The sequence below is a fragment of the Cygnus atratus genome, chromosome 7 (assembly GCF_013377495.2).
Source record: "Cygnus atratus isolate AKBS03 ecotype Queensland, Australia chromosome 7, CAtr_DNAZoo_HiC_assembly, whole genome shotgun sequence".
NCBI classification, from domain to species: Eukaryota; Metazoa; Chordata; class Aves; order Anseriformes; family Anatidae; genus Cygnus; species Cygnus atratus.
The window spans coordinates 6,595,730-6,613,827 of NC_066368.1; the positions used below are offsets into that span (position 1 = coordinate 6,595,730).

Consider the following 18,098-nt stretch of genomic DNA (forward strand, 5'->3'; position numbering starts at 1 on the left):
TGTAGTGTATCAAATACTTGGTAGATTTTGGAGTTTGCTGTGAAAGCATAGCCCATGCTGTTCCAGATCTTTCTCTTGTTCAAATTACAACCTGACTTTTACGGTTTCTTGCAGGCCAGCCCTCCAGATCTCTATATTGAAAGATTTAACGTAGCTCTTGGACAGTATATGGGAGCATTGCAGAGCATTGTGCCTCTTTTCATATATATGGTAAGTTTTAGAAAATTCTTTTCAAATAACATATGTCCATACGCAAGATGCTGACTGAAAGTAAAAAGGGTAAAATGCAGCTATAATGGTTTTTCTTATAGAATTTATGATTCCTGCCTGCTTTTGCCACGTATATAACCTATAGTTCTGATCAAGTTGTGTGGGGAGAAGAAGGGGAGGCCATGCTGTTAAATGCAGAGCTTCGCAACTGGTTTTCTGCCCTGATACTTCTTTCTTGGGAATGATTTTTATTTTGATTGGAAGAAAGCCTTACCAAGTAGGCTATTATTTATATCTTGTTGAGATAGTTTATTGGCTTATTATACGTTGGCTTGGTAGTTTGGGCAGATTCCAAAGATGATTTTCTTGCTTTAAATTGCACAAATTCAGACTAGACAGCCAAGGACTTCTGCCTGAAAGAAACGTAAATTTTGTAAATGTCTGTGTCAGTTGATAAAGCAATTTAGAGTGTTGATGGGAGGAAGGCAAACTTATCTTCATAGCTATGTCAGGCATACTTGCAGAGGTTCAGAACCCGTTGACTATAACTGTTTGTCTTGCAGAGTATGTACTTTCTGAAGTCTTCTGTACCCCTGAAGAAGTCTGTCATCTGCTTGACTTCTGTCAAAATGCCAATTTTTATTGCTTTTTTATGGTAATGAATAACTCAAGCTTGGAATTTGCCCTTCTGCCCTTCTCCCAGAAATGGCCCTTGCATTGGCATTGCTTAGAAATAAATAAGTAAATAAGAAAGAAAATATTGTCTTTTAGGAAAGAAGCACCTTAAAAAAATATTTAGGTTAAATAACCTAACCTCAAACTCTTCAAAAAGTTACTCTCATTGGTAGCATCCTGAAGTTTGAGAAGCAATATCTTTTAGAATGGTTTGTGTTTTTGTGGCTGTACTTGAAATGAAGAAGTTTGCTAGTCTTTCAGCACAGCGTCATACAAATTTGTTGCTTTACAACAGGAAGTTGTCTTTCTTGAGCTGGGTTTCTTCTAATCTAGCCTTTATCTAGTTTATACAAAATGAAATCCAGTTGCTACAGCTTCACTAATAAGCAAGGGGATGTGTTCATGGTGATGATTTTTATTTTTCTCCCAGTTCCTATCATGAAATAACAAGGGAGAAACTTTCTCCCCCTTGCATTTGGCATTTTTAAATGCTAGCCATTTTTCTGCTTGTGTGTACTTGACTTGATGCGGGCAGGTGTTTAAGCGATCTCAGAATTTAATATCCGTTTACAAATGGAGATAAGCTGTTCTGTGTGTACTTTTATTGAATGCTCAGCTCTGTCACAGAGGTTCTTCCACGGAGGTCAACAAATCTTTAACAATTAAGACTGCAGGACCTGTAACATCAAAAAAAAAAAGTTCATGATAGACACAAACAGGGCTATTTTTATCATTATAAGCCTTGCCTATATGGCTAGGCAAGGTATAATTGCTGAATAGATTTCCATATCCTTCTTTGTACACAACTGTGGTGTCCTCTAATGAGGAGTGTCTGATATTCCCTCGTTTTTTAATTTTTAGAGTTTGAGTCTAACTGATACGTGAACATAGAATGGTTAGTGAGTAATAAACAGATCTGTACAATGAAGAGTTGGGTAGTAATTTTTTTTGTTTGCTAGTTTTCTGTGAGATCCAAAAGAAGCGCAAGTACTCTGTTTTTGTTATTTTAAATTGAATGTCTTTAACGCAGTAATACTCTATTCCCGCTCACACTTTGTCATTCAGGTGACTTAATTCAACAGGCCTGAGAGTTAGTGACTGCACGTGATGTGGAAGATATCTTTAGAAAAGAAAGGACAAAAAATGTGTTCCTTTCTTAGTTTTTCTGTATGCGTTTGGAAGTACTTGTATATACAGTCACTTGCAGCCTTACATTGTTGTATCTAATTGAGTTTTCTCTCATGCAGCAGCAGTTTCCTTTATTTAGACAAGAAAATACAGTAACGAAATGATTACAAGAGGTGAAAGCCTGATTATTCTATAATATAAATGACAGTTTTGCAGTTACCCTCATAGGTTCTTTCAAAGCATTTTTAGATGAAGTGGACTAAGTTGTTGGACTCCGCCTTTTTATCAGGAATTGCGAGGTTTTCCTTTTTTGGCAGTGAAGTAGCTGTTTTAGTTGGGAGTTTCCAAGGTTGTGGAGTTCGTAGAATGGAATCACAGAGCCATGGAACGGCTGGGGTTGGAAGGGACCTTAAAGAGCATCTAGTTCCAACCCCCTGCCATGGGCAGGGATGCCTTTATCAGCTGCACTGATAAAGCTTGTTCTGAGAGGATGTGTGTATTACTGCTTAGGAGAACTTCAAATATGCATTTACATATTTAAAAATCTAGGAAACCAAAGAAAACTTAAAGGTTTTTAGTACAACTGGGACATGTCTTTGTCTCTCGGTGGCTGCAAGAGGCATTGCAATTTGCTTTAGGCTCAATCCTGTGTGTTTGAAACAAACAGCAGCAATTCTCTTCTCTCCACTGATACTTACCAAGCCATATTGCTGTTTGAATGCTGGAAATACAGGGAATGGGGTTTCTTAACCAGCTTGTATGTGGTGACCAAACTCTGGAGTGATGGTTGAGCGGGCTGACTTGCTGGGAAACTTTTTTCCTTCTTTTGCTAGGGATGGTTTTCGTATGGTGATGGATTTTTCCATCTGCTGCTGCTACATGGGGCATTTTAAGGAAGGCTGGAGATCCAAAATACTTTTCCCCCCCAAGATTTAGTGGGTTTAAGCCTCTTCAAAAGTTCTTGGGTAGAGCCACAGATAAAGCAAACAAAACTGGAAGTCTGCACATAATGCTTTATTCCAAAGAACAATTCCTAGTAAATAACTGTTGTATTCTGTATTCTTTATAAATCTCAACAATGTTATTCTATATGCTTAGAATGTAAATATGACAGTATACTGCACACATGAAAGAATAAAAATCATTTCTACTTCAAGAAAAATTAAAACCAGCATTTAGAAGGTAATAGGTTCTTAATCGCTAATTAAATATAGAGAAGTAGTTGAAAATCAGTTATTTTGTGGTCTGAAATGAGCGTAATACTTGTGAGCCCTGTAGTTTTTGGATAGTTGAGATTACAACTTTTTTCATTACCTCTGAAATGTTGCTGTTCTTAGTGGCAGGCACTGTGCTTTGCTTGTTAGCTAGAGGGCATTGTGTGCGTGTATATGGGTGAGGTAATGAGCATTCTTTTAGGTTATTTGGCTCTGAAGTGTTTTTTGCTCTCCTTTTAACAGTATTAGCAGCATCACATTTTTATAATGTTTGCCAGATCGCTTTATGGCGTTTTCTAGAAGAAATGCTTGTCATATCCGAGTTTCTCAGGTATTGATATAGGTACTTTTTACCCGTCTGCTAAATCTCTAGGTGACATTGGCAGTCTTTTCAAGAAATACTGATATAACCTAGCTAGTGACATCTTGTATGAAAAATATTCCTGTCTTTCTGCTAGCAAAAATGGGGAAGATGACAGCACTTCTGCTGTTTCCTTTCAGCACTCTGGATTAGAAACGAAGTACCTATTTTAGATTATTTTTCATCATTCATTTAAATCCATGCAAGTGAAATATTTTACAGTTGTTCTATCCATAACTACTGTGTCATGACTGTTCTACTTAAAACTACTCTTTTTTTTTTGTTGATTTTCTAGTTACGGAACTTATGGTATAAGCTTTTCAAGTCTTGAACAAAAAAAAGCATCACTGTTTGCACGTCATTGACAGGTGTGTCTAATGTAAGAAGGTTCTGAGGACAGGAAGAGAAGGAAAGAAGTTATTTCCGTAGCTAGGTGCATCTCGTCTGTCAGCTCACCTCTTAAGATGAATTACTTTGGTCCTGTCCCGTTCTGGTTGAGATCGGTAGCTGGTGGCTGCCTGGTGGCACAAAGTCAGGAAGCTGGAGGTAGAAGTGCTTTATAGGGGGTCAGGTCTGGTGAAGGACTGAAGTACAGTGTGTAGCTTAACGCTTCCTAGAAAATGTAGAGGAGAACTTCTGTTACTGTGAATTTTGGTTGCAGCAACAATTAACCGTTGACCAAAAGAAAAAATTACAGATGAAGTTAGTCTGTTAGGACTGCCTTTCTTCTAACAGGTTCAGTTTTCACGAAAGGTTAAAACAAACGAACAAACAAACAAACCCAAACAAACAAGCCACTAACCACCCAAACAAAAAACCCACAAAATAAACAAAAACAAACCCAAACCAATCCAAAACCAAAAACCGATGCTGAATGCTTGCCTTGAAAATGTGAGTGGTTTCTGCATGCAAAGTTCATTATGCTATGTTTATAGTTTTGTTAATGCCTACGAGTATGGATTTTACAGAAAATGTAATGATTGCTCTGAGGGTTAAGTTATTCTCTCCCAATAAACCTGTTGTGTAAGTGTTCCAGTACAGAATTTCTGAGGAAGCTGGTTTTCTGTTAACATCTATATGCACCTCTTTATAATGAAAGTTGTCCAGATGAATTCAGTTGGTCTATTTCCATGTCAGTATTGAAGTGGTAGGAGATCTATCTTGAAACAACTACTTTTTTTTTTAAGTTATTTTAAATTCACTTATAAATAAAATATGCACAATAAATCTTTCTATTAATTGCAGGCTTGGAGTTGAGGAGTAGCACCGAGTAGTACATTAGATTTAAAGTCCCTCAAGGAACTCATGAATAGAATTTCCTCTGAGGGCTAAGGAGATGAATTTATTAATGATGAGTGGGCCAAGAAAATTGAATCCCCAAATTTTTAATGTAGGTTAGTTGTATGGGCTTGTATATATCGCTTATTTCTGCAGTTTGCTCATTTTATGTGTGTCCTCTGGGATTATCAATGAGCCACAGAAGTGGATAGCTCTACTGATGATTTATTATTTATTACTGTAAAACTGATTTATTATTTATTACTGTAACGTACCTATTTTAATGGCTTAATCACTTTTAGACATTGGTAAAAAAAAATTTTTTTTTTTTGTTATAAACATGGTATCTAGCCCTATTTTGGTATTACAGCTTCTATAATGTTCTAAAATGATGTGTTTTTCTACAGATTCCTCTGACTTAATATGGAGGTATATCAGTAGATATATTAAAAAAAAAAAAAAAAAGGCACATCTGTAGGTAATTATTAATGTCAGTAGTACCGCATGCATGGTTAATTTTAAATTCATGGCTTTTGTTGTACAGGACTGTTCTATGCAATATAAATGCAGGCACCAAGGAAGCACTTTGCAGGTCAAATGTTCAATAGGTTTTAAATTTTGAGCTATTTTATTCAGGGGGGAAGTTTAACTTTATTTTGTATTATGAGAAACAATCTTGAAAACTTTTGTCTTATTTTCCAGAATAAATTTTACATAGAAACCAAGCTTAACAGAGACTTAAAAGATGACCTTATAAAGCTGTTTACGGAACATGTTGCAGAAAAGCACATTTACAACCTAATGCGTAAGTAAGCTTATTGAATTTTTCTTATAATGGGAGTCTGGAAAACTACAGTGGTTTCACATAATGCAGAAATCTACAGCAAACAGAGAAAATGGCTAACGGTTAGAGGGCTTAAATACAAATTCCTTTTGAAGTCATAGGAAGGAAGGCTGTTTCTTCTGTTTTGTTTTTCATTATGAGTTGAAAATTAAGTGTATTAAAATTAAGCCTTCATTACCAAATTAGTAACTTCTGATATGCCATGTGAACAAATATGGCACATACCAACTGTTTTATTTTTAAAATATTTTGTGTGAAGTCAGGGTTGCTTGAGTATTTGAGGGAGACCAGTATGTTTTCCATATGTCCTGTGGTTATGACATAAGCAGAAAGACAATAAAATGCTAGTTATGCTGTCACTTCTTAATTTCATTATCAAAATATTGAGAGAGATCATTAAGAATGTGCTTGGCCCAAGAACTGTTCTGTCATTGGGGTTATTGCCATGGTGTGCTCCCAGCTAGCTGGTGAACTGCATAATGCTGAGAGCAGCTTCTCAGTTGATACAGTGGGTTAATGCAAGTAGAAAATACCAAACGATGGGTGATAAGAGTCAAGTTTCATTTTATCTTTCACTTTATTTGACCAGTAACGTCCTTCTTCGAGTGAAGGACTTGGGGAAAACATCTTTGCTGTAGTTTTCAGGGCCCGTGTGACCTGCTATCCTGGGAGAGGGATGGGTGAACAAGGTTGGGGAACCTGGTACACTAGAATGAAGAATGAGCAGTTTAATGCCATCTTGTTCTTGCCATCTGGAAAAGTCTCCTACAGAAAGCTTTTAGGCACTATCAGATCCCCTAGGAAATGGCAGGTCGATGAGGAATGCCCACCTATCACCTCATGTTTTATTTAGGGCCAAAGATATTTAACAGTATAGTGAAACCTGGTGAGATGATTCCTCCAGCGGAACCATGGAAAAAGCAACTGATGCTGCTAGATTTAATTTTAGTACGTACGTGTTCCAGGCAGTGAAAATATTAGTGGGATTTTTTGATGAGGAAAGCAAAGGTCACGCTTTTATTGAAGATTTGACTAAGTAACGTCAGATGTGTGTTGCTACGCTAGTTTCCTGGGAATCGTAATACGAGAATCCAATAGAAATTACAGATAATCTGTTGCAACGAAAGGAAAAGACCTATGGTTATGGAGGGGGGAGAAAAAAATCTGATATACTGTTCCCATCTCTGTGATAGTTACAGAAGTAAAATTAAAGGAGAAATTGAAAAATGAAAACAAACTCTCACCTGCTGTGTTGCTGTATATGCAGAGTATTATTTAATAAGCACTGTGCTTGAATTTCATTTTAGTCTTTCAACTTATTAAAGCTAAGTTATTTAGTTATTGGTTTTACTCTTAGGACTTGTATAAACTCTTAATGGTAATCTGACTTGGTTAAATATTGAATGATAGGCTCTTTAAATTGAGTTAAAGTATGCCTAAATACCATTCCAAACTTGTTAGCAGACTCCTACGAAGATACACAGCACATAATACCGTACTTTTGAGGTGCTGACAAATTCTGGCTGCATTATTTTCTCAGCTGTTCTAGCATGAAATTCCTACCAGAAAAGAGATGAATATTACCTTCATTTCCAGAAGTGAGAGAGCTCTGAAAATAATAGGATGTGTATCAGGGTTTTGTGACTTTACTTTCAGATATAATTTTCAATATGCATGAGACAATCTTTTGAAATTGGATGTAGATTTGCGTCAACAGAGAAGTGTTAGTGTATTCTGAAGAAAAAAATTAAGGTTTTGAATAGGTATGTTTAGGAAATTAAAATCTAGGAGTTTGAGGTCTATGTCCAAAAATCAAATTCTGGGGGTGTTTCTTAGGGATGATGTGGCTGCTACTTCAGCATGAAGAAGCGTGCCTTCCCTCTGTTTTTTTTCGAAGAAAAAGTTCTATCAGTTTGTGGTCTAGGCTTAGAGGAAGAGAATATCTGTTCTTGCTCTTGAAACTGTTGCTGGGTTTTTCATAGGTGGGGGTTTTTGTTTGTAATATCTTGTCATTCAGTCAGCCTGGAAGCTGGCGTTTCCATGTGAAGTTGTTCAGGAAGTACTGTAAGCGAACTTCAGCTTCATTTTATATCAGTAAAACTTCCTCCTCTACTTCAAATTTTAAAAAAGTGTCAGGAGAGAAGTGTATCACAGATCTGTTCTTAGTGCTTGATGCTGCTCAGGCTCTTGGTAGGTCCTAGCCCTTATGTTGTGTGTCTGGAGGAAATATTAAAAAAAATAAAATAAAAATAGAGCACTTCTGAGCAGCTAAAGTAAATATATGAACAATTACATAACATGCAGATCCATGAACACAGTTGTGTTTTTATGAAATAATTTTGCACTTGCACATGTTTATCAGGTCAGTGCTCTTCAAATTAAAGTGGATACATAGGAACTAAATGAAAATAACCTGGTGATTTTCCTTACGAAGTCTGTAGCTGGCTCTTGCTGCTAAGGCTGCCGTATGAAATGGCTTGGGAGATGTTCTCATGTGCAGAACCACTCAAGTGAATGTAACAAGCAAAGATACAGCATCTTCTTTACAAGAATGTTTAAAATGTTTAAAAATAAGAAAGCAGATAATGCCTACTTGTCAGTGAGGAAGGAGTGGAGGAGAATGTTGTCTGTGTTCCTTCTAGATCCCTGCATCAGATTGCTGTAAGCAGTAAAATTCCAGAACTAAGTGTGTTTGCAAACTTTAAATGTGCTGAAAATAGGTAACAGCTCCTGAAACTCTCTACTTCTAGTACTTGCAACAGGTAAAATTCAGTGACAGAGCGTGGTTGTAAGTAACTGCTGTTCTTCTCTTTCTGGAGATCTCAAGGTGGGTGCCCAGAACAGGCTTGTTCCGTAACAGATGAAAGAAGCTATCTATTAACAGTGCGCTGTAGTTTCTGCTTGGTGGATAGATGAGTTGGTTCCCGCTTGTAAGAGTTTGAATTGCCCGTTCCCTTTCCAGAAACTAAAGAGGCGCACACACACACTTATGTCACCGAGATTCAGCTAAAATGAAGGGAAAACTGCTGCTCCATTTTCTTATTTGTTAATTTGTTGTTTTTGGAGGTACGGTTCAAGAGAAGGGCCATTTATGTTGCAAAAAAAATTAAAAAAAATTCCTTTTAAAAAGACGGTAGGATAGATATTTCTATTGTTGCTTTCTGAGAGGTACCAGAAGAGTTCACCTGAAAGTTGAAAAAGGCTCCTAACAGCTTTCTGATGATGAAGCTGTGCAGTTGTCCTGTTTGGTTGCAACAGGTACAAACTTGGTACGAAATTACAGACAATGAATGAGGCTGTAACTGTTGGGCATTGATGAACATAGCAGGGAAGGCGTTTGCCTGGCAGAGGCTTTTGTGTTTATGCTGTGGGTACGCAGGGAGGGTGTGCCTGCACATGCACACCTAGGTTGCTAACAGATGTGTATTGTTGACCTCCAGAAACCTCTTACCATGAGTGAAGCAAGGGACCCTTATCTCTTTGGCTGCTTACTGCTGTGGCATAACGCCTTGCACCATTACATTCCATATCTAGCGTTGTTTGTGAATACCCCGGGAGAGCAGCAGTGCAGAAGGCTGAGAGAAGGACCGTGACTGATGCCAGGTTTGTAGCCTGTACAGCTACAAGAGATAACACAGGGCTTAGGTTGGTGTGTTGGTTTTTTTATTTATCTATTCCCTGTGCTTCACCCTTTGGCAGTTAGACAAGAACAAGATGGATTAGTTGACTTTTCCCCTCCTTTAGCTGGCATTTCTTTTTTTTTCCTCCATTTTGATATCGATCTCAAATGGCCTGCATGAAAGAAACAGCCTTTCATCACCCTGACCCACAAACAGGACAGAAAATCCCCTGAAAATAGGGGGAACACTGTATTTTCTGGTTCTTACAGAAACCATTGCTCACAGCCTTTTTATATCAGTATTTTTACACTAGGAAGAGCTGAAAGTTTCTTTGCACAATTTAGGCAATATCAATATTAATTAACAGGTGGCATGGTATAAAAGGATAAGATCTAGAGTGTGAAACATCAATATTTTGGTGTTGAGGACCCATTGTTCACGTTGATGTGCATTTTGGAGAGTGTTATCTCAGGCTTGCTAATATCTGTTCCTGTGGACAGAATGCCATTTGGCAGTTTGAACACATCTGGTTAATCTTACATAAAAAATAATTAAATTACTGTGCTCCAAGGCAGCTCTGTCATACGAACCGAGGAGCAGTAAGTGGGGACAATGAGTGAGTTTGCTTCAGAAGTACGTTTCTAACCTGCACTAAAGCACTAATGTGGAGTGTGCCCTCACGCATTTGAATTCACTATTATTTTGCTCTCAGAGACATGGAGTGACTACTGTGATGGCAGAAGCAGTATGATATATTAAAAAAAAAAATAAACCACAGAAGCCCCACTTCATTGCTGAGGCTCTTTCCTTCTGTAATATGCCAGATGTTGCATCTACAGGATTGTGATTTGGTTCACAATGTTTAATTCCTAGTTTATTCTATGTATGCAAACAGTGTAATCCCATCACTTCCATCCCAAATTTCCATTCTAAAACCTTAAAACTGTATGTGTATATAAATACATTTCCAGAGGCAATTTATTTTGGAATTCTTCATGAAAAGCTCCCGTACTCTTCCTTCCAAATACTGGTAGACACAGACGGTTGACAGTGAAAATTAGCTGCAGGTATGTTCTACTTCTGTTCCAGTGTGCTGTGGCTCTGCTGTTGTGGGATAATCGGCCATTCCTCCATGAAAACGTTGAATTGACAGGTTAATGTCAGCCTGTTCTTTGACCTCAGAGGGTACCTCTGCATTCTCCAGGGCAATATAGATTAAGTTATTTAGCTACTAATCTTTTCTATACCCGCTGTGCTCTGCAGACCCGATGGAATAAATGAGAACAACATTCTCACCAGTTTAAGGGTGGTAAGACCTGTGCTGAAATGGTATTGGGTTTTGACAGGGCTAAGTAATTGTAGTGTAACCACACCAACAACAGTACTGTTACCAAGCAGTATAAAATACCCTCAGATTCTTTAAGTCATGCTTAATCTAAATACAAATTCTGTCACTGAACTAAACTTGCACTTGAAGTACCAAGTTATTTTAGAAAGTTGCAGATGCATTTCTTATTTTTCTTGTTTCATGATGATTAAGTTCCAGCGCCACAAAGCAAGGAAATTTTTTAATCAAAAATTTTATTCTCAAGAAATGGCTGTCATGTTTAACCTGGCTCCTCGGTAAAGGAATAGGAATAATGTTTGCATTTCAATAAGTCTGCATAAAATTGTCAACATGGAAAATATCACCTCTCCACTTACAGAAAACCAAAGGTCTACATTTCTCCATTTATAGCTTTGTTTTTCATATTTATTCTTGTTACAATGCTGAATATTTTCCATGTGATTAAGACTTGAAAGTTTTAGTTTGTAGCATTTTTATTAGATATTTAATAAAGCTTTTGGGCTATATAATGAATATTTTAAAAGTAATCTGTGGCTTCATTAAAATGCCTAGTGGCAAATTCATAGTTATAAATCTAATTTTTTTATGTTTTTCTCTCTCCTACATTTTAACGTATTTCAGACTTTTGAAGCATTTAAGTTGATAAGAACTTATTTTAGTTCCTTTTAAAAGAGAATACAAATGCAGCATCAGGAGGGATTTGATGTAACTGCAAATGTGAGCGTTAAGCCAGAGGGAAGGTCACTTTCATGCAGAAGGCTTTTAAAATTCTAGATCAATGGTTAACGTGTACAATAATACTGATGATATGATAATGCCCTTAATTAGATCATAAGGGCTAATTTTTGGTTAGCCCTGAAGAGGCCAGGCAGTTGGACTCGATGGTCTTTGTAGGTCCCTACCAACTGAACGATGCTATTAAATTGTGCCGGGGTTAAAGCAATGAAAAGGTAATACGTGATCAAGCTTCATTAGTTAATTTAGTAGGAAATCAGGCAGCAGGTCTACGAAACAAAACACAAGCCAACCAACAACAAACCAAACACAAGCCAACGACCCACATCCACACGTTGGGGACTCCAGTCACAGCACTTCCCTTCCTGTTTCATTGCATTTGGCATGGGAGAGGTGAAGCCAAATGCTTTGCATGGACGGGGTTTGGGATTAAAGACGGGGATTCAGAAGCCAAGGTGAATGACATCATCGAGGTGAAGTAGAAGGGTATATGTGGTCAGATGGACCTGATATGATTTGGCTGACAGAAAGGTAATTTGTTATGCTATTGATTTGACTTTGTGCCTTCTGATGATATTCCGAAGGGCAAAAATGCCAGGTAAGCCGTGTTTAAACTGAGCACTGGCAATAGCTCCCTTGCTAGTGCCTGTCTGTATTTCTCACGTATGTTTGTGTAAGGGCTCAAGTTCTGTGGGAATATCAGAGCTGTTATTCTGCGAAATAACATAAATGTTATATACCTATTAGAATGACTAGAGGTACTAGAGCACAGCTTGTACAATAGGATAAAAACCTCCTTAATGAATTTGTTTTCTTTCACAGTTTTGTTAAGCAATCAGTTCTGCTTCTGAAGACTTTATAATTTTAAGAGCATGGTTAAATAATTACAATTTGGAGCACATCTGTCTAAGCCATACTTAAGTATGATTTATTCGAATATCTTGTTTTGAAGTTCTGTTAGGTTATTGCAAAGGGAGGAAAGATCTTGTGAGCTAACACACAGCTAACACTCTCCCAGGAAAAATTATGTTTGCCAAATGAAATAGCTGTTTTGAAAGGAATGTGGAAGGAGACTTTTTTTTTTAAATAGTTAACTCTTAGGTTTTTTTTGCAAGTAAACCTTGAGTTATGAACAAGTGAGTTTGAACTTCTAGTGTATCATCTGCTACTCCCATAATTATTGGGGTCCTTGGTCTTGCCCCAGGTACCCTACCATAATTATGAAGTAGCTTAAACCTTCATTAAGGGACAGGCTACATCAGCATTACTGTGGAGTGGGGGAGTAACTCAGTCATTGCAGGGTACCTGAAGTGCTGCAGGCTCACACCTTGCTTACTCCCATACAGTTCCTCCACTGTTCCTCAAAAAAAATCCTGAGGCCATTAAGGCTGTTGTCTTCCCTCAGCCTAACTGTGTTTCAAAGCATCTTGTATCTTCCTGCACTCAAAGCATTTCATCATGGGAACCCACGCTTCTCTTCTTTGATTCTGCCGTGAGTAATTTTCAAGACTATTTGCAGGGTAATTAACTTCTTTACATATTGGTTACTTAGTCTGTAAAATGCAATCTTAGTTCATAAACACTGCGGAGGTGGTCAGATCGTATCACGGTGTCATTACCGCTGTCATTCATCTGAGGTTTGGTGTGATTCTGCCTCACCCTGCTTTGTCTTTGGGTGCCGCAGGTGGAGCTCCTGGCAGGAGGTCGAAGGAGTCTGCAGCTTCAGTTTTGGGGAGTCTCATTAATTGCAAAAAAAAATAAAAATAAAAATAAAAAAATAGCAGGAGTCAAAGCTTTCGTATCTGAAGGTCTTTTGTAAGCGTAAGGCTGTAAAATGACATCGCTAACTTCAGTGTGACTGGCGCAGCTTCTTAAGAAGTAATACAAGATTAAAAGTTTGGGTAGGAATTGGTTAGGTTTCGTTGCAAAGCTGAAGACAAATCTGTGCAAAGAAGTTTCACTTCATCTGTGTATTTACCCTTTACTCTGTCAACCTGCATTTTTCAGATCTATCCAGAAAGATTTGGTTTCTTACTCATTCTTACAGAAATCACTCTGAAAATACCTGTCCTAGCAGTACTGTTACTCATCCATCAGGTATTGGTATCAAGCTTTTGGAAAAGGTGTTGGCTGGGCTACAGCTTTCCCCCCGCCCTGTTTGAGAGGATTCAATGAGATGGAGCCAGGCTGTTTTCAGTGCTGCCCAGTGCCAGGACAAGAGGCTGTGGGCACCAGCTGGAGCCCAGGAGGTTCCGTCTGGACATCAGGAAGCCCGTCCGTGCTGTGCGGGTGGCTGAGCCCTGGCACAGCTTGTCAGAGAGGCCATGGGGTCACCTTGGAGATCTCCTAAAGCCGCCTGGACGTGGCCCTGGGCACCCAGCTCCGGGTGGCCCTGCTGGGGCGGGGGGGACCAGAGGGACCCAGAGGTCCCTGCCCACCTCAGTCAGCCTGCGACTCTGTGACAGTTTATGCTGTACGGTGTAATGAGTAGCATATTCTTTTAGCTTTCCTTTTTCTATTGAGAAACATTAAATATATGCCGGTACTTTGTAGTTTTGCTGAGTATGATGCTGTCATGATGTATTTATGACCGTAAATCAGGAAGGAGGGAGCAATTTAAACTTGATTTGTGGCATGTGGTGTAAGCAGTCGCCAGAAACGAAGATGAGAAATCTTGATTTTTCAAAGCTGCAATAAAGTGGTGAAGATATTTCTGTAGGATTGATCTCCAGGTAAATTCATTCGCTGATTTTTTTTGTTCATGAAATCCCTTCCTAATGCTGGGTGACACGGTCAGCAATCTAGAATAGAAACAAGTGGCTGCTCATTACTCTTTACTTGCTTTATTTTGCAAATATATCTGTTCACACGTTATCTGATAGGATTGCAATTGAAATTAGTTTTGTGGGTGAACATTAGCTTAAAATAAATTGGCAAATACTATTGCGTGTTTATAATGGTGAGCTATTTGTACAGCGCAGACTGTCCTCTTAAGCTATTACACAAGTAAATCTGTTGGTCAGCAACTTGAACGTGTAAAAGGACCACATGTGAGAGTGTATGTACAGGTGGCTGCAGGGACTTTCCTCTTCTGGAAGGGAGGAAGAACAGGTGGAGCATCCTGCAGCCCTAGTGTGTCCCCAGGAGTACAGGCTGAGAGGAAAGGGGGGGGCAGTCAGTCTGGTGTGATCGTCATCTCCTGTCTTTGATATGCCATAATTTTTTTTTCTCTGCCTACTTTTTCCAGTATTATTAAAAATATATATGAAAAAAATGGAAGATGCTAGTACATGTAAAAGTGTGGTCGTGGTATAGGCACCATAGCTATGGGTTCATCCATACGTGGAATATGTATGGCCTGCAATTTTCCTTTTGCTCTGGGGTATCGAAGCAGTCAGGTGCCCTCTAGTTGGTTATGTGGTTGTAAAGCTTCCTTTAATGCTTGGGTTTGTGCCCAGAGCAATTCTGAATAGCTTTTTTCTCTCCCACAGTATGTCTTGTACATAAACAATTACAGCTTCTGAAGTTGTTTTCAATTGCCTTTGCTAGTTAGAACTTGGATGCTACTGGAAAGCACAGTTCTCAGTTGAACAGAAATAAAAGCAAGAGGCTATGTTCATTTAATTGTTTCTTAACCTCTTTTAAAAAATGCAAGTGTTGTTTAACTGACTTTGTGGTCCAGAGTCAGTATTAATTCTGAGGCTTATTTTAAGCAAGTTGTTATAGTTTTAGAACATAATTTGCAGTCTGTACATGAAGAACAAATGTACAGTTCTCTGGATACTCTACGGATCTACTGGTGAAGCTTGTGAAGTTAGTCAAATATATGTGTGTTTGTATATATGCATTGTATGGATTGTGCATGAGTGTCTACGTGTCTTCCTTACAAAGCATTAGCACATTTTTAATGTAACTTTCTTGGCTGCCAGAAGGCTGCTTGGAGAATCTTTGGGAAATAGGCTGTAAATACATCATCATAAAACAAATCACAGACCCTCACCCATCAAGGCTTCAGCTGAAAGGAGCAAGCACTTCTAAGATAGTTCTGTGTAAAATAAATTAATCTATAACGGTTAAATATAACAACTTTGATTACTTGGGATGAGAGCTTAGAAAAAAATGCTTTCTTTGGTAATCTCTTTCATGAGCCACTTGCACAGTTTCAGAAGGAGAAACAATATTGAAGATTTTTCTTTTTGTGCTAAGTACTGTAGTGGCAAGTACAGAAGATAGAGCTGGAGAAGCTCTGAAGTGTGAAAACCAGAGTCTCTAGTGTGTAAGCACAAGAGAGATGCCCTTTATGAAGATTTGTAACTGTTTTTTCTTCTTTTCATACTGGGTACAAAAGGATTTATATACTGCTCAGATGCTTCAGAGAGGCATAAAAATTGAGAGGCAGCAGTTGGTTCAAACCATATTGGTTTTTATTTTTGTGTGTGTTTTTATAATTCAGATGTAAGTACGTACCTCAAACAAATACAGTGCAGTATAAATGTTTGAATAGCATCGTATAAACACCAAACGTACTGCTGACAGTTTTTTCCACTAGAGGAAGATGCAATTAATGCAGTGTTTACTACAGGGGATACCAAGAATGAAACAGAAATGGTCGCTTTTATTTAAAAGAACAAACAGCTTTGTTATTTAATTTCTGCGTATTTTCTATACTGCTTGTACTTCATTCATAGGCTTTCAATCCAGCCTTAGTTTTGTAGGCAAACTGGTAAATAATACAATGCGGGGATTTGTGTGAATCTCCAGGTGTTTACCATGTTCTCAGTATAAGAGTGCTTCTAAAAATAAATCGTTTATTTCTGTTCTGTATCTGAATACTTAAAGCCATTGCTTGCTTGTTTTTTCCTCACAGTTCCTGCTGTCTCTCTGGAAAGGTGAAAATGTGAAGTAACTTATTTTTTCATTCTTTACTTTATATGAGCAGAGTATTTCTGTATGAAGGTGATTGTTTTATTAACCTTGAGAATTAAGTTGTCAATCAGATACCTGTCTCTTTCCTTTGAGGACATCTGATAACAAGAACAAAAAGCACAATTACTGTATTTCTTTTACATAAAAATATGAGCAAGACCCTAGTATTTATTAGAAAGATGGCTAATTATACTTCCCTTAATTTTATTTCAGCTTTACTTTTGGAAGCTCAGTCAACACCGTTTCAAATAACTCCGTCAACCATGGCAAACATTGTAAAAGGCCTGTATACACTAAGACCAGGTAAAAAAGAAAAATCTTTATCTGTCAGTACTGTGGTTCATACATGTTTCACTAAGTATGAATGCACCTGCTAATTATCTAGTGTATATTTAGCATGCAAACGCATGTTGTATTCTGTCCATTGTGGTGCTTAGTTGTGCTATGTAAAGGGGACCATATTCTTGCTGCCCATCTCTGTGACCTGCACCAGGTGGCGTGATAACCAACCATGTGGGTACTGAAATCACGTGTGGTGGGCAGTGGTGGGGAAACAACAACAAAAATCCTCTGTTCTGAAGATAATGGGAAGACCTATTTCTTGTGCTCTGTAGAGATAAGGAAGGCTTCATAATGGGTCAATTATGGCAGAAGTTTAGAAGCTGATGTATTGAAATGGTGAGAGTTGTTGTGAGCTGCTCCTTCAAAAGGCCAGATCTTTGATGTAAGATGAATGACAGTTTCTTCTGTGAAGCCATTATTTCGCTGGTATTATTTCATGCAGGAGCTTAATTTAACTCCTGGACGTCCATCGTGGATGTCTTGTGCAACAATTCTATTGACAGCAAAGACGTGTTGCAGATTTTAATCAATTTTGTACAGAAATCCTTCATTCTGTAATACTTGGAGAACAGAGCAGAGCTCTAGCCTACATTTGTAAAGAGTTTAGCAACACAGGAAATATTCATAATGTCCGTAAATAAATGGTACCTGAAGCTTGCTGTGAATTTGATTTCCATGCTGAAATGGCAGTTCAGCTTGTAAAAATAAGATGTATTGTTCTAACATGAAATTGTTCTAACATTGAAATGATTTTTCATTCTCTAATGATGTACTGCAGTCTTGCTGTCAATCCCTATCTGCCTCTGAGAATTGGAAAGGAAATGGTTTGGTCATATTCTGAAACTTCAGAATCAAAATGTTTCTCTTTTCTACATCTTTAAAAAACAAAAATCAATCAAAAAACCTAAAGCAAATTAGATCTCCTTCCCTTTCTTTTTTTTTTTTTTTTTTTTTTTTTTTTTTTTTTTTTTTTAGTACTGCAGTGTCCCAGCTTCAGTCTATTTTTGTTTTGGAGTCCCCATTTATAGAAATAGAAAAGGGGATGGGAAAGCTCTACAAAAACCTCTTTTTTTGGTAGAGCAATCTTTAGCATTTATGCAACACAAGAATGCGGTGGACCCTCCATTTACAAAATGCATGGATAAATCACTTTTACTAAGCAAGGTTATTTTTCACAACAAAATTAACATCGTACTATTTTTATCATGGTATTTCTTTTATTTTTATAAACTGTTCAATGTCAAACAAAGGAAGGGTATATACGTAATTATGAAAGTATGTGTTCTTCTGAAAGCAGTCCCATGGGGTTGTGTTGTACTGCACTTAACGTTATGGGTGGTGGTCTTATCCATTTCAGATGATCCCTGTCTTGCTTGTTTACTTCACAGGCAGATACTAGTTTGATTTCGTGTCATGA

At 37.9% G+C, this 18,098-nt stretch overlaps 1 protein-coding gene across 2 annotated transcripts in view; it reads left to right on the forward strand.

Moving 5' to 3' along the window:
• Window positions 1-18,098, forward strand: part of CACUL1 (CDK2 associated cullin domain 1) — a 48,192-nt gene that overhangs the window by 20,789 nt on the left and 9,305 nt on the right. Inside the window, exons 4-6 of one of the 2 annotated variants that reach the window (XM_035547714.2) lie at window positions 115-210; window positions 5,569-5,671; window positions 16,553-16,642. In XM_035547714.2, coding sequence (XP_035403607.1) covers window positions 115-210; window positions 5,569-5,671; window positions 16,553-16,642 — 289 coding nt within the window. The remainder of the gene's footprint in view (window positions 1-114; window positions 211-5,568; window positions 5,672-16,552; window positions 16,643-18,098) is intronic. The other variant, XM_035547715.2, reaches the window with a different exon arrangement.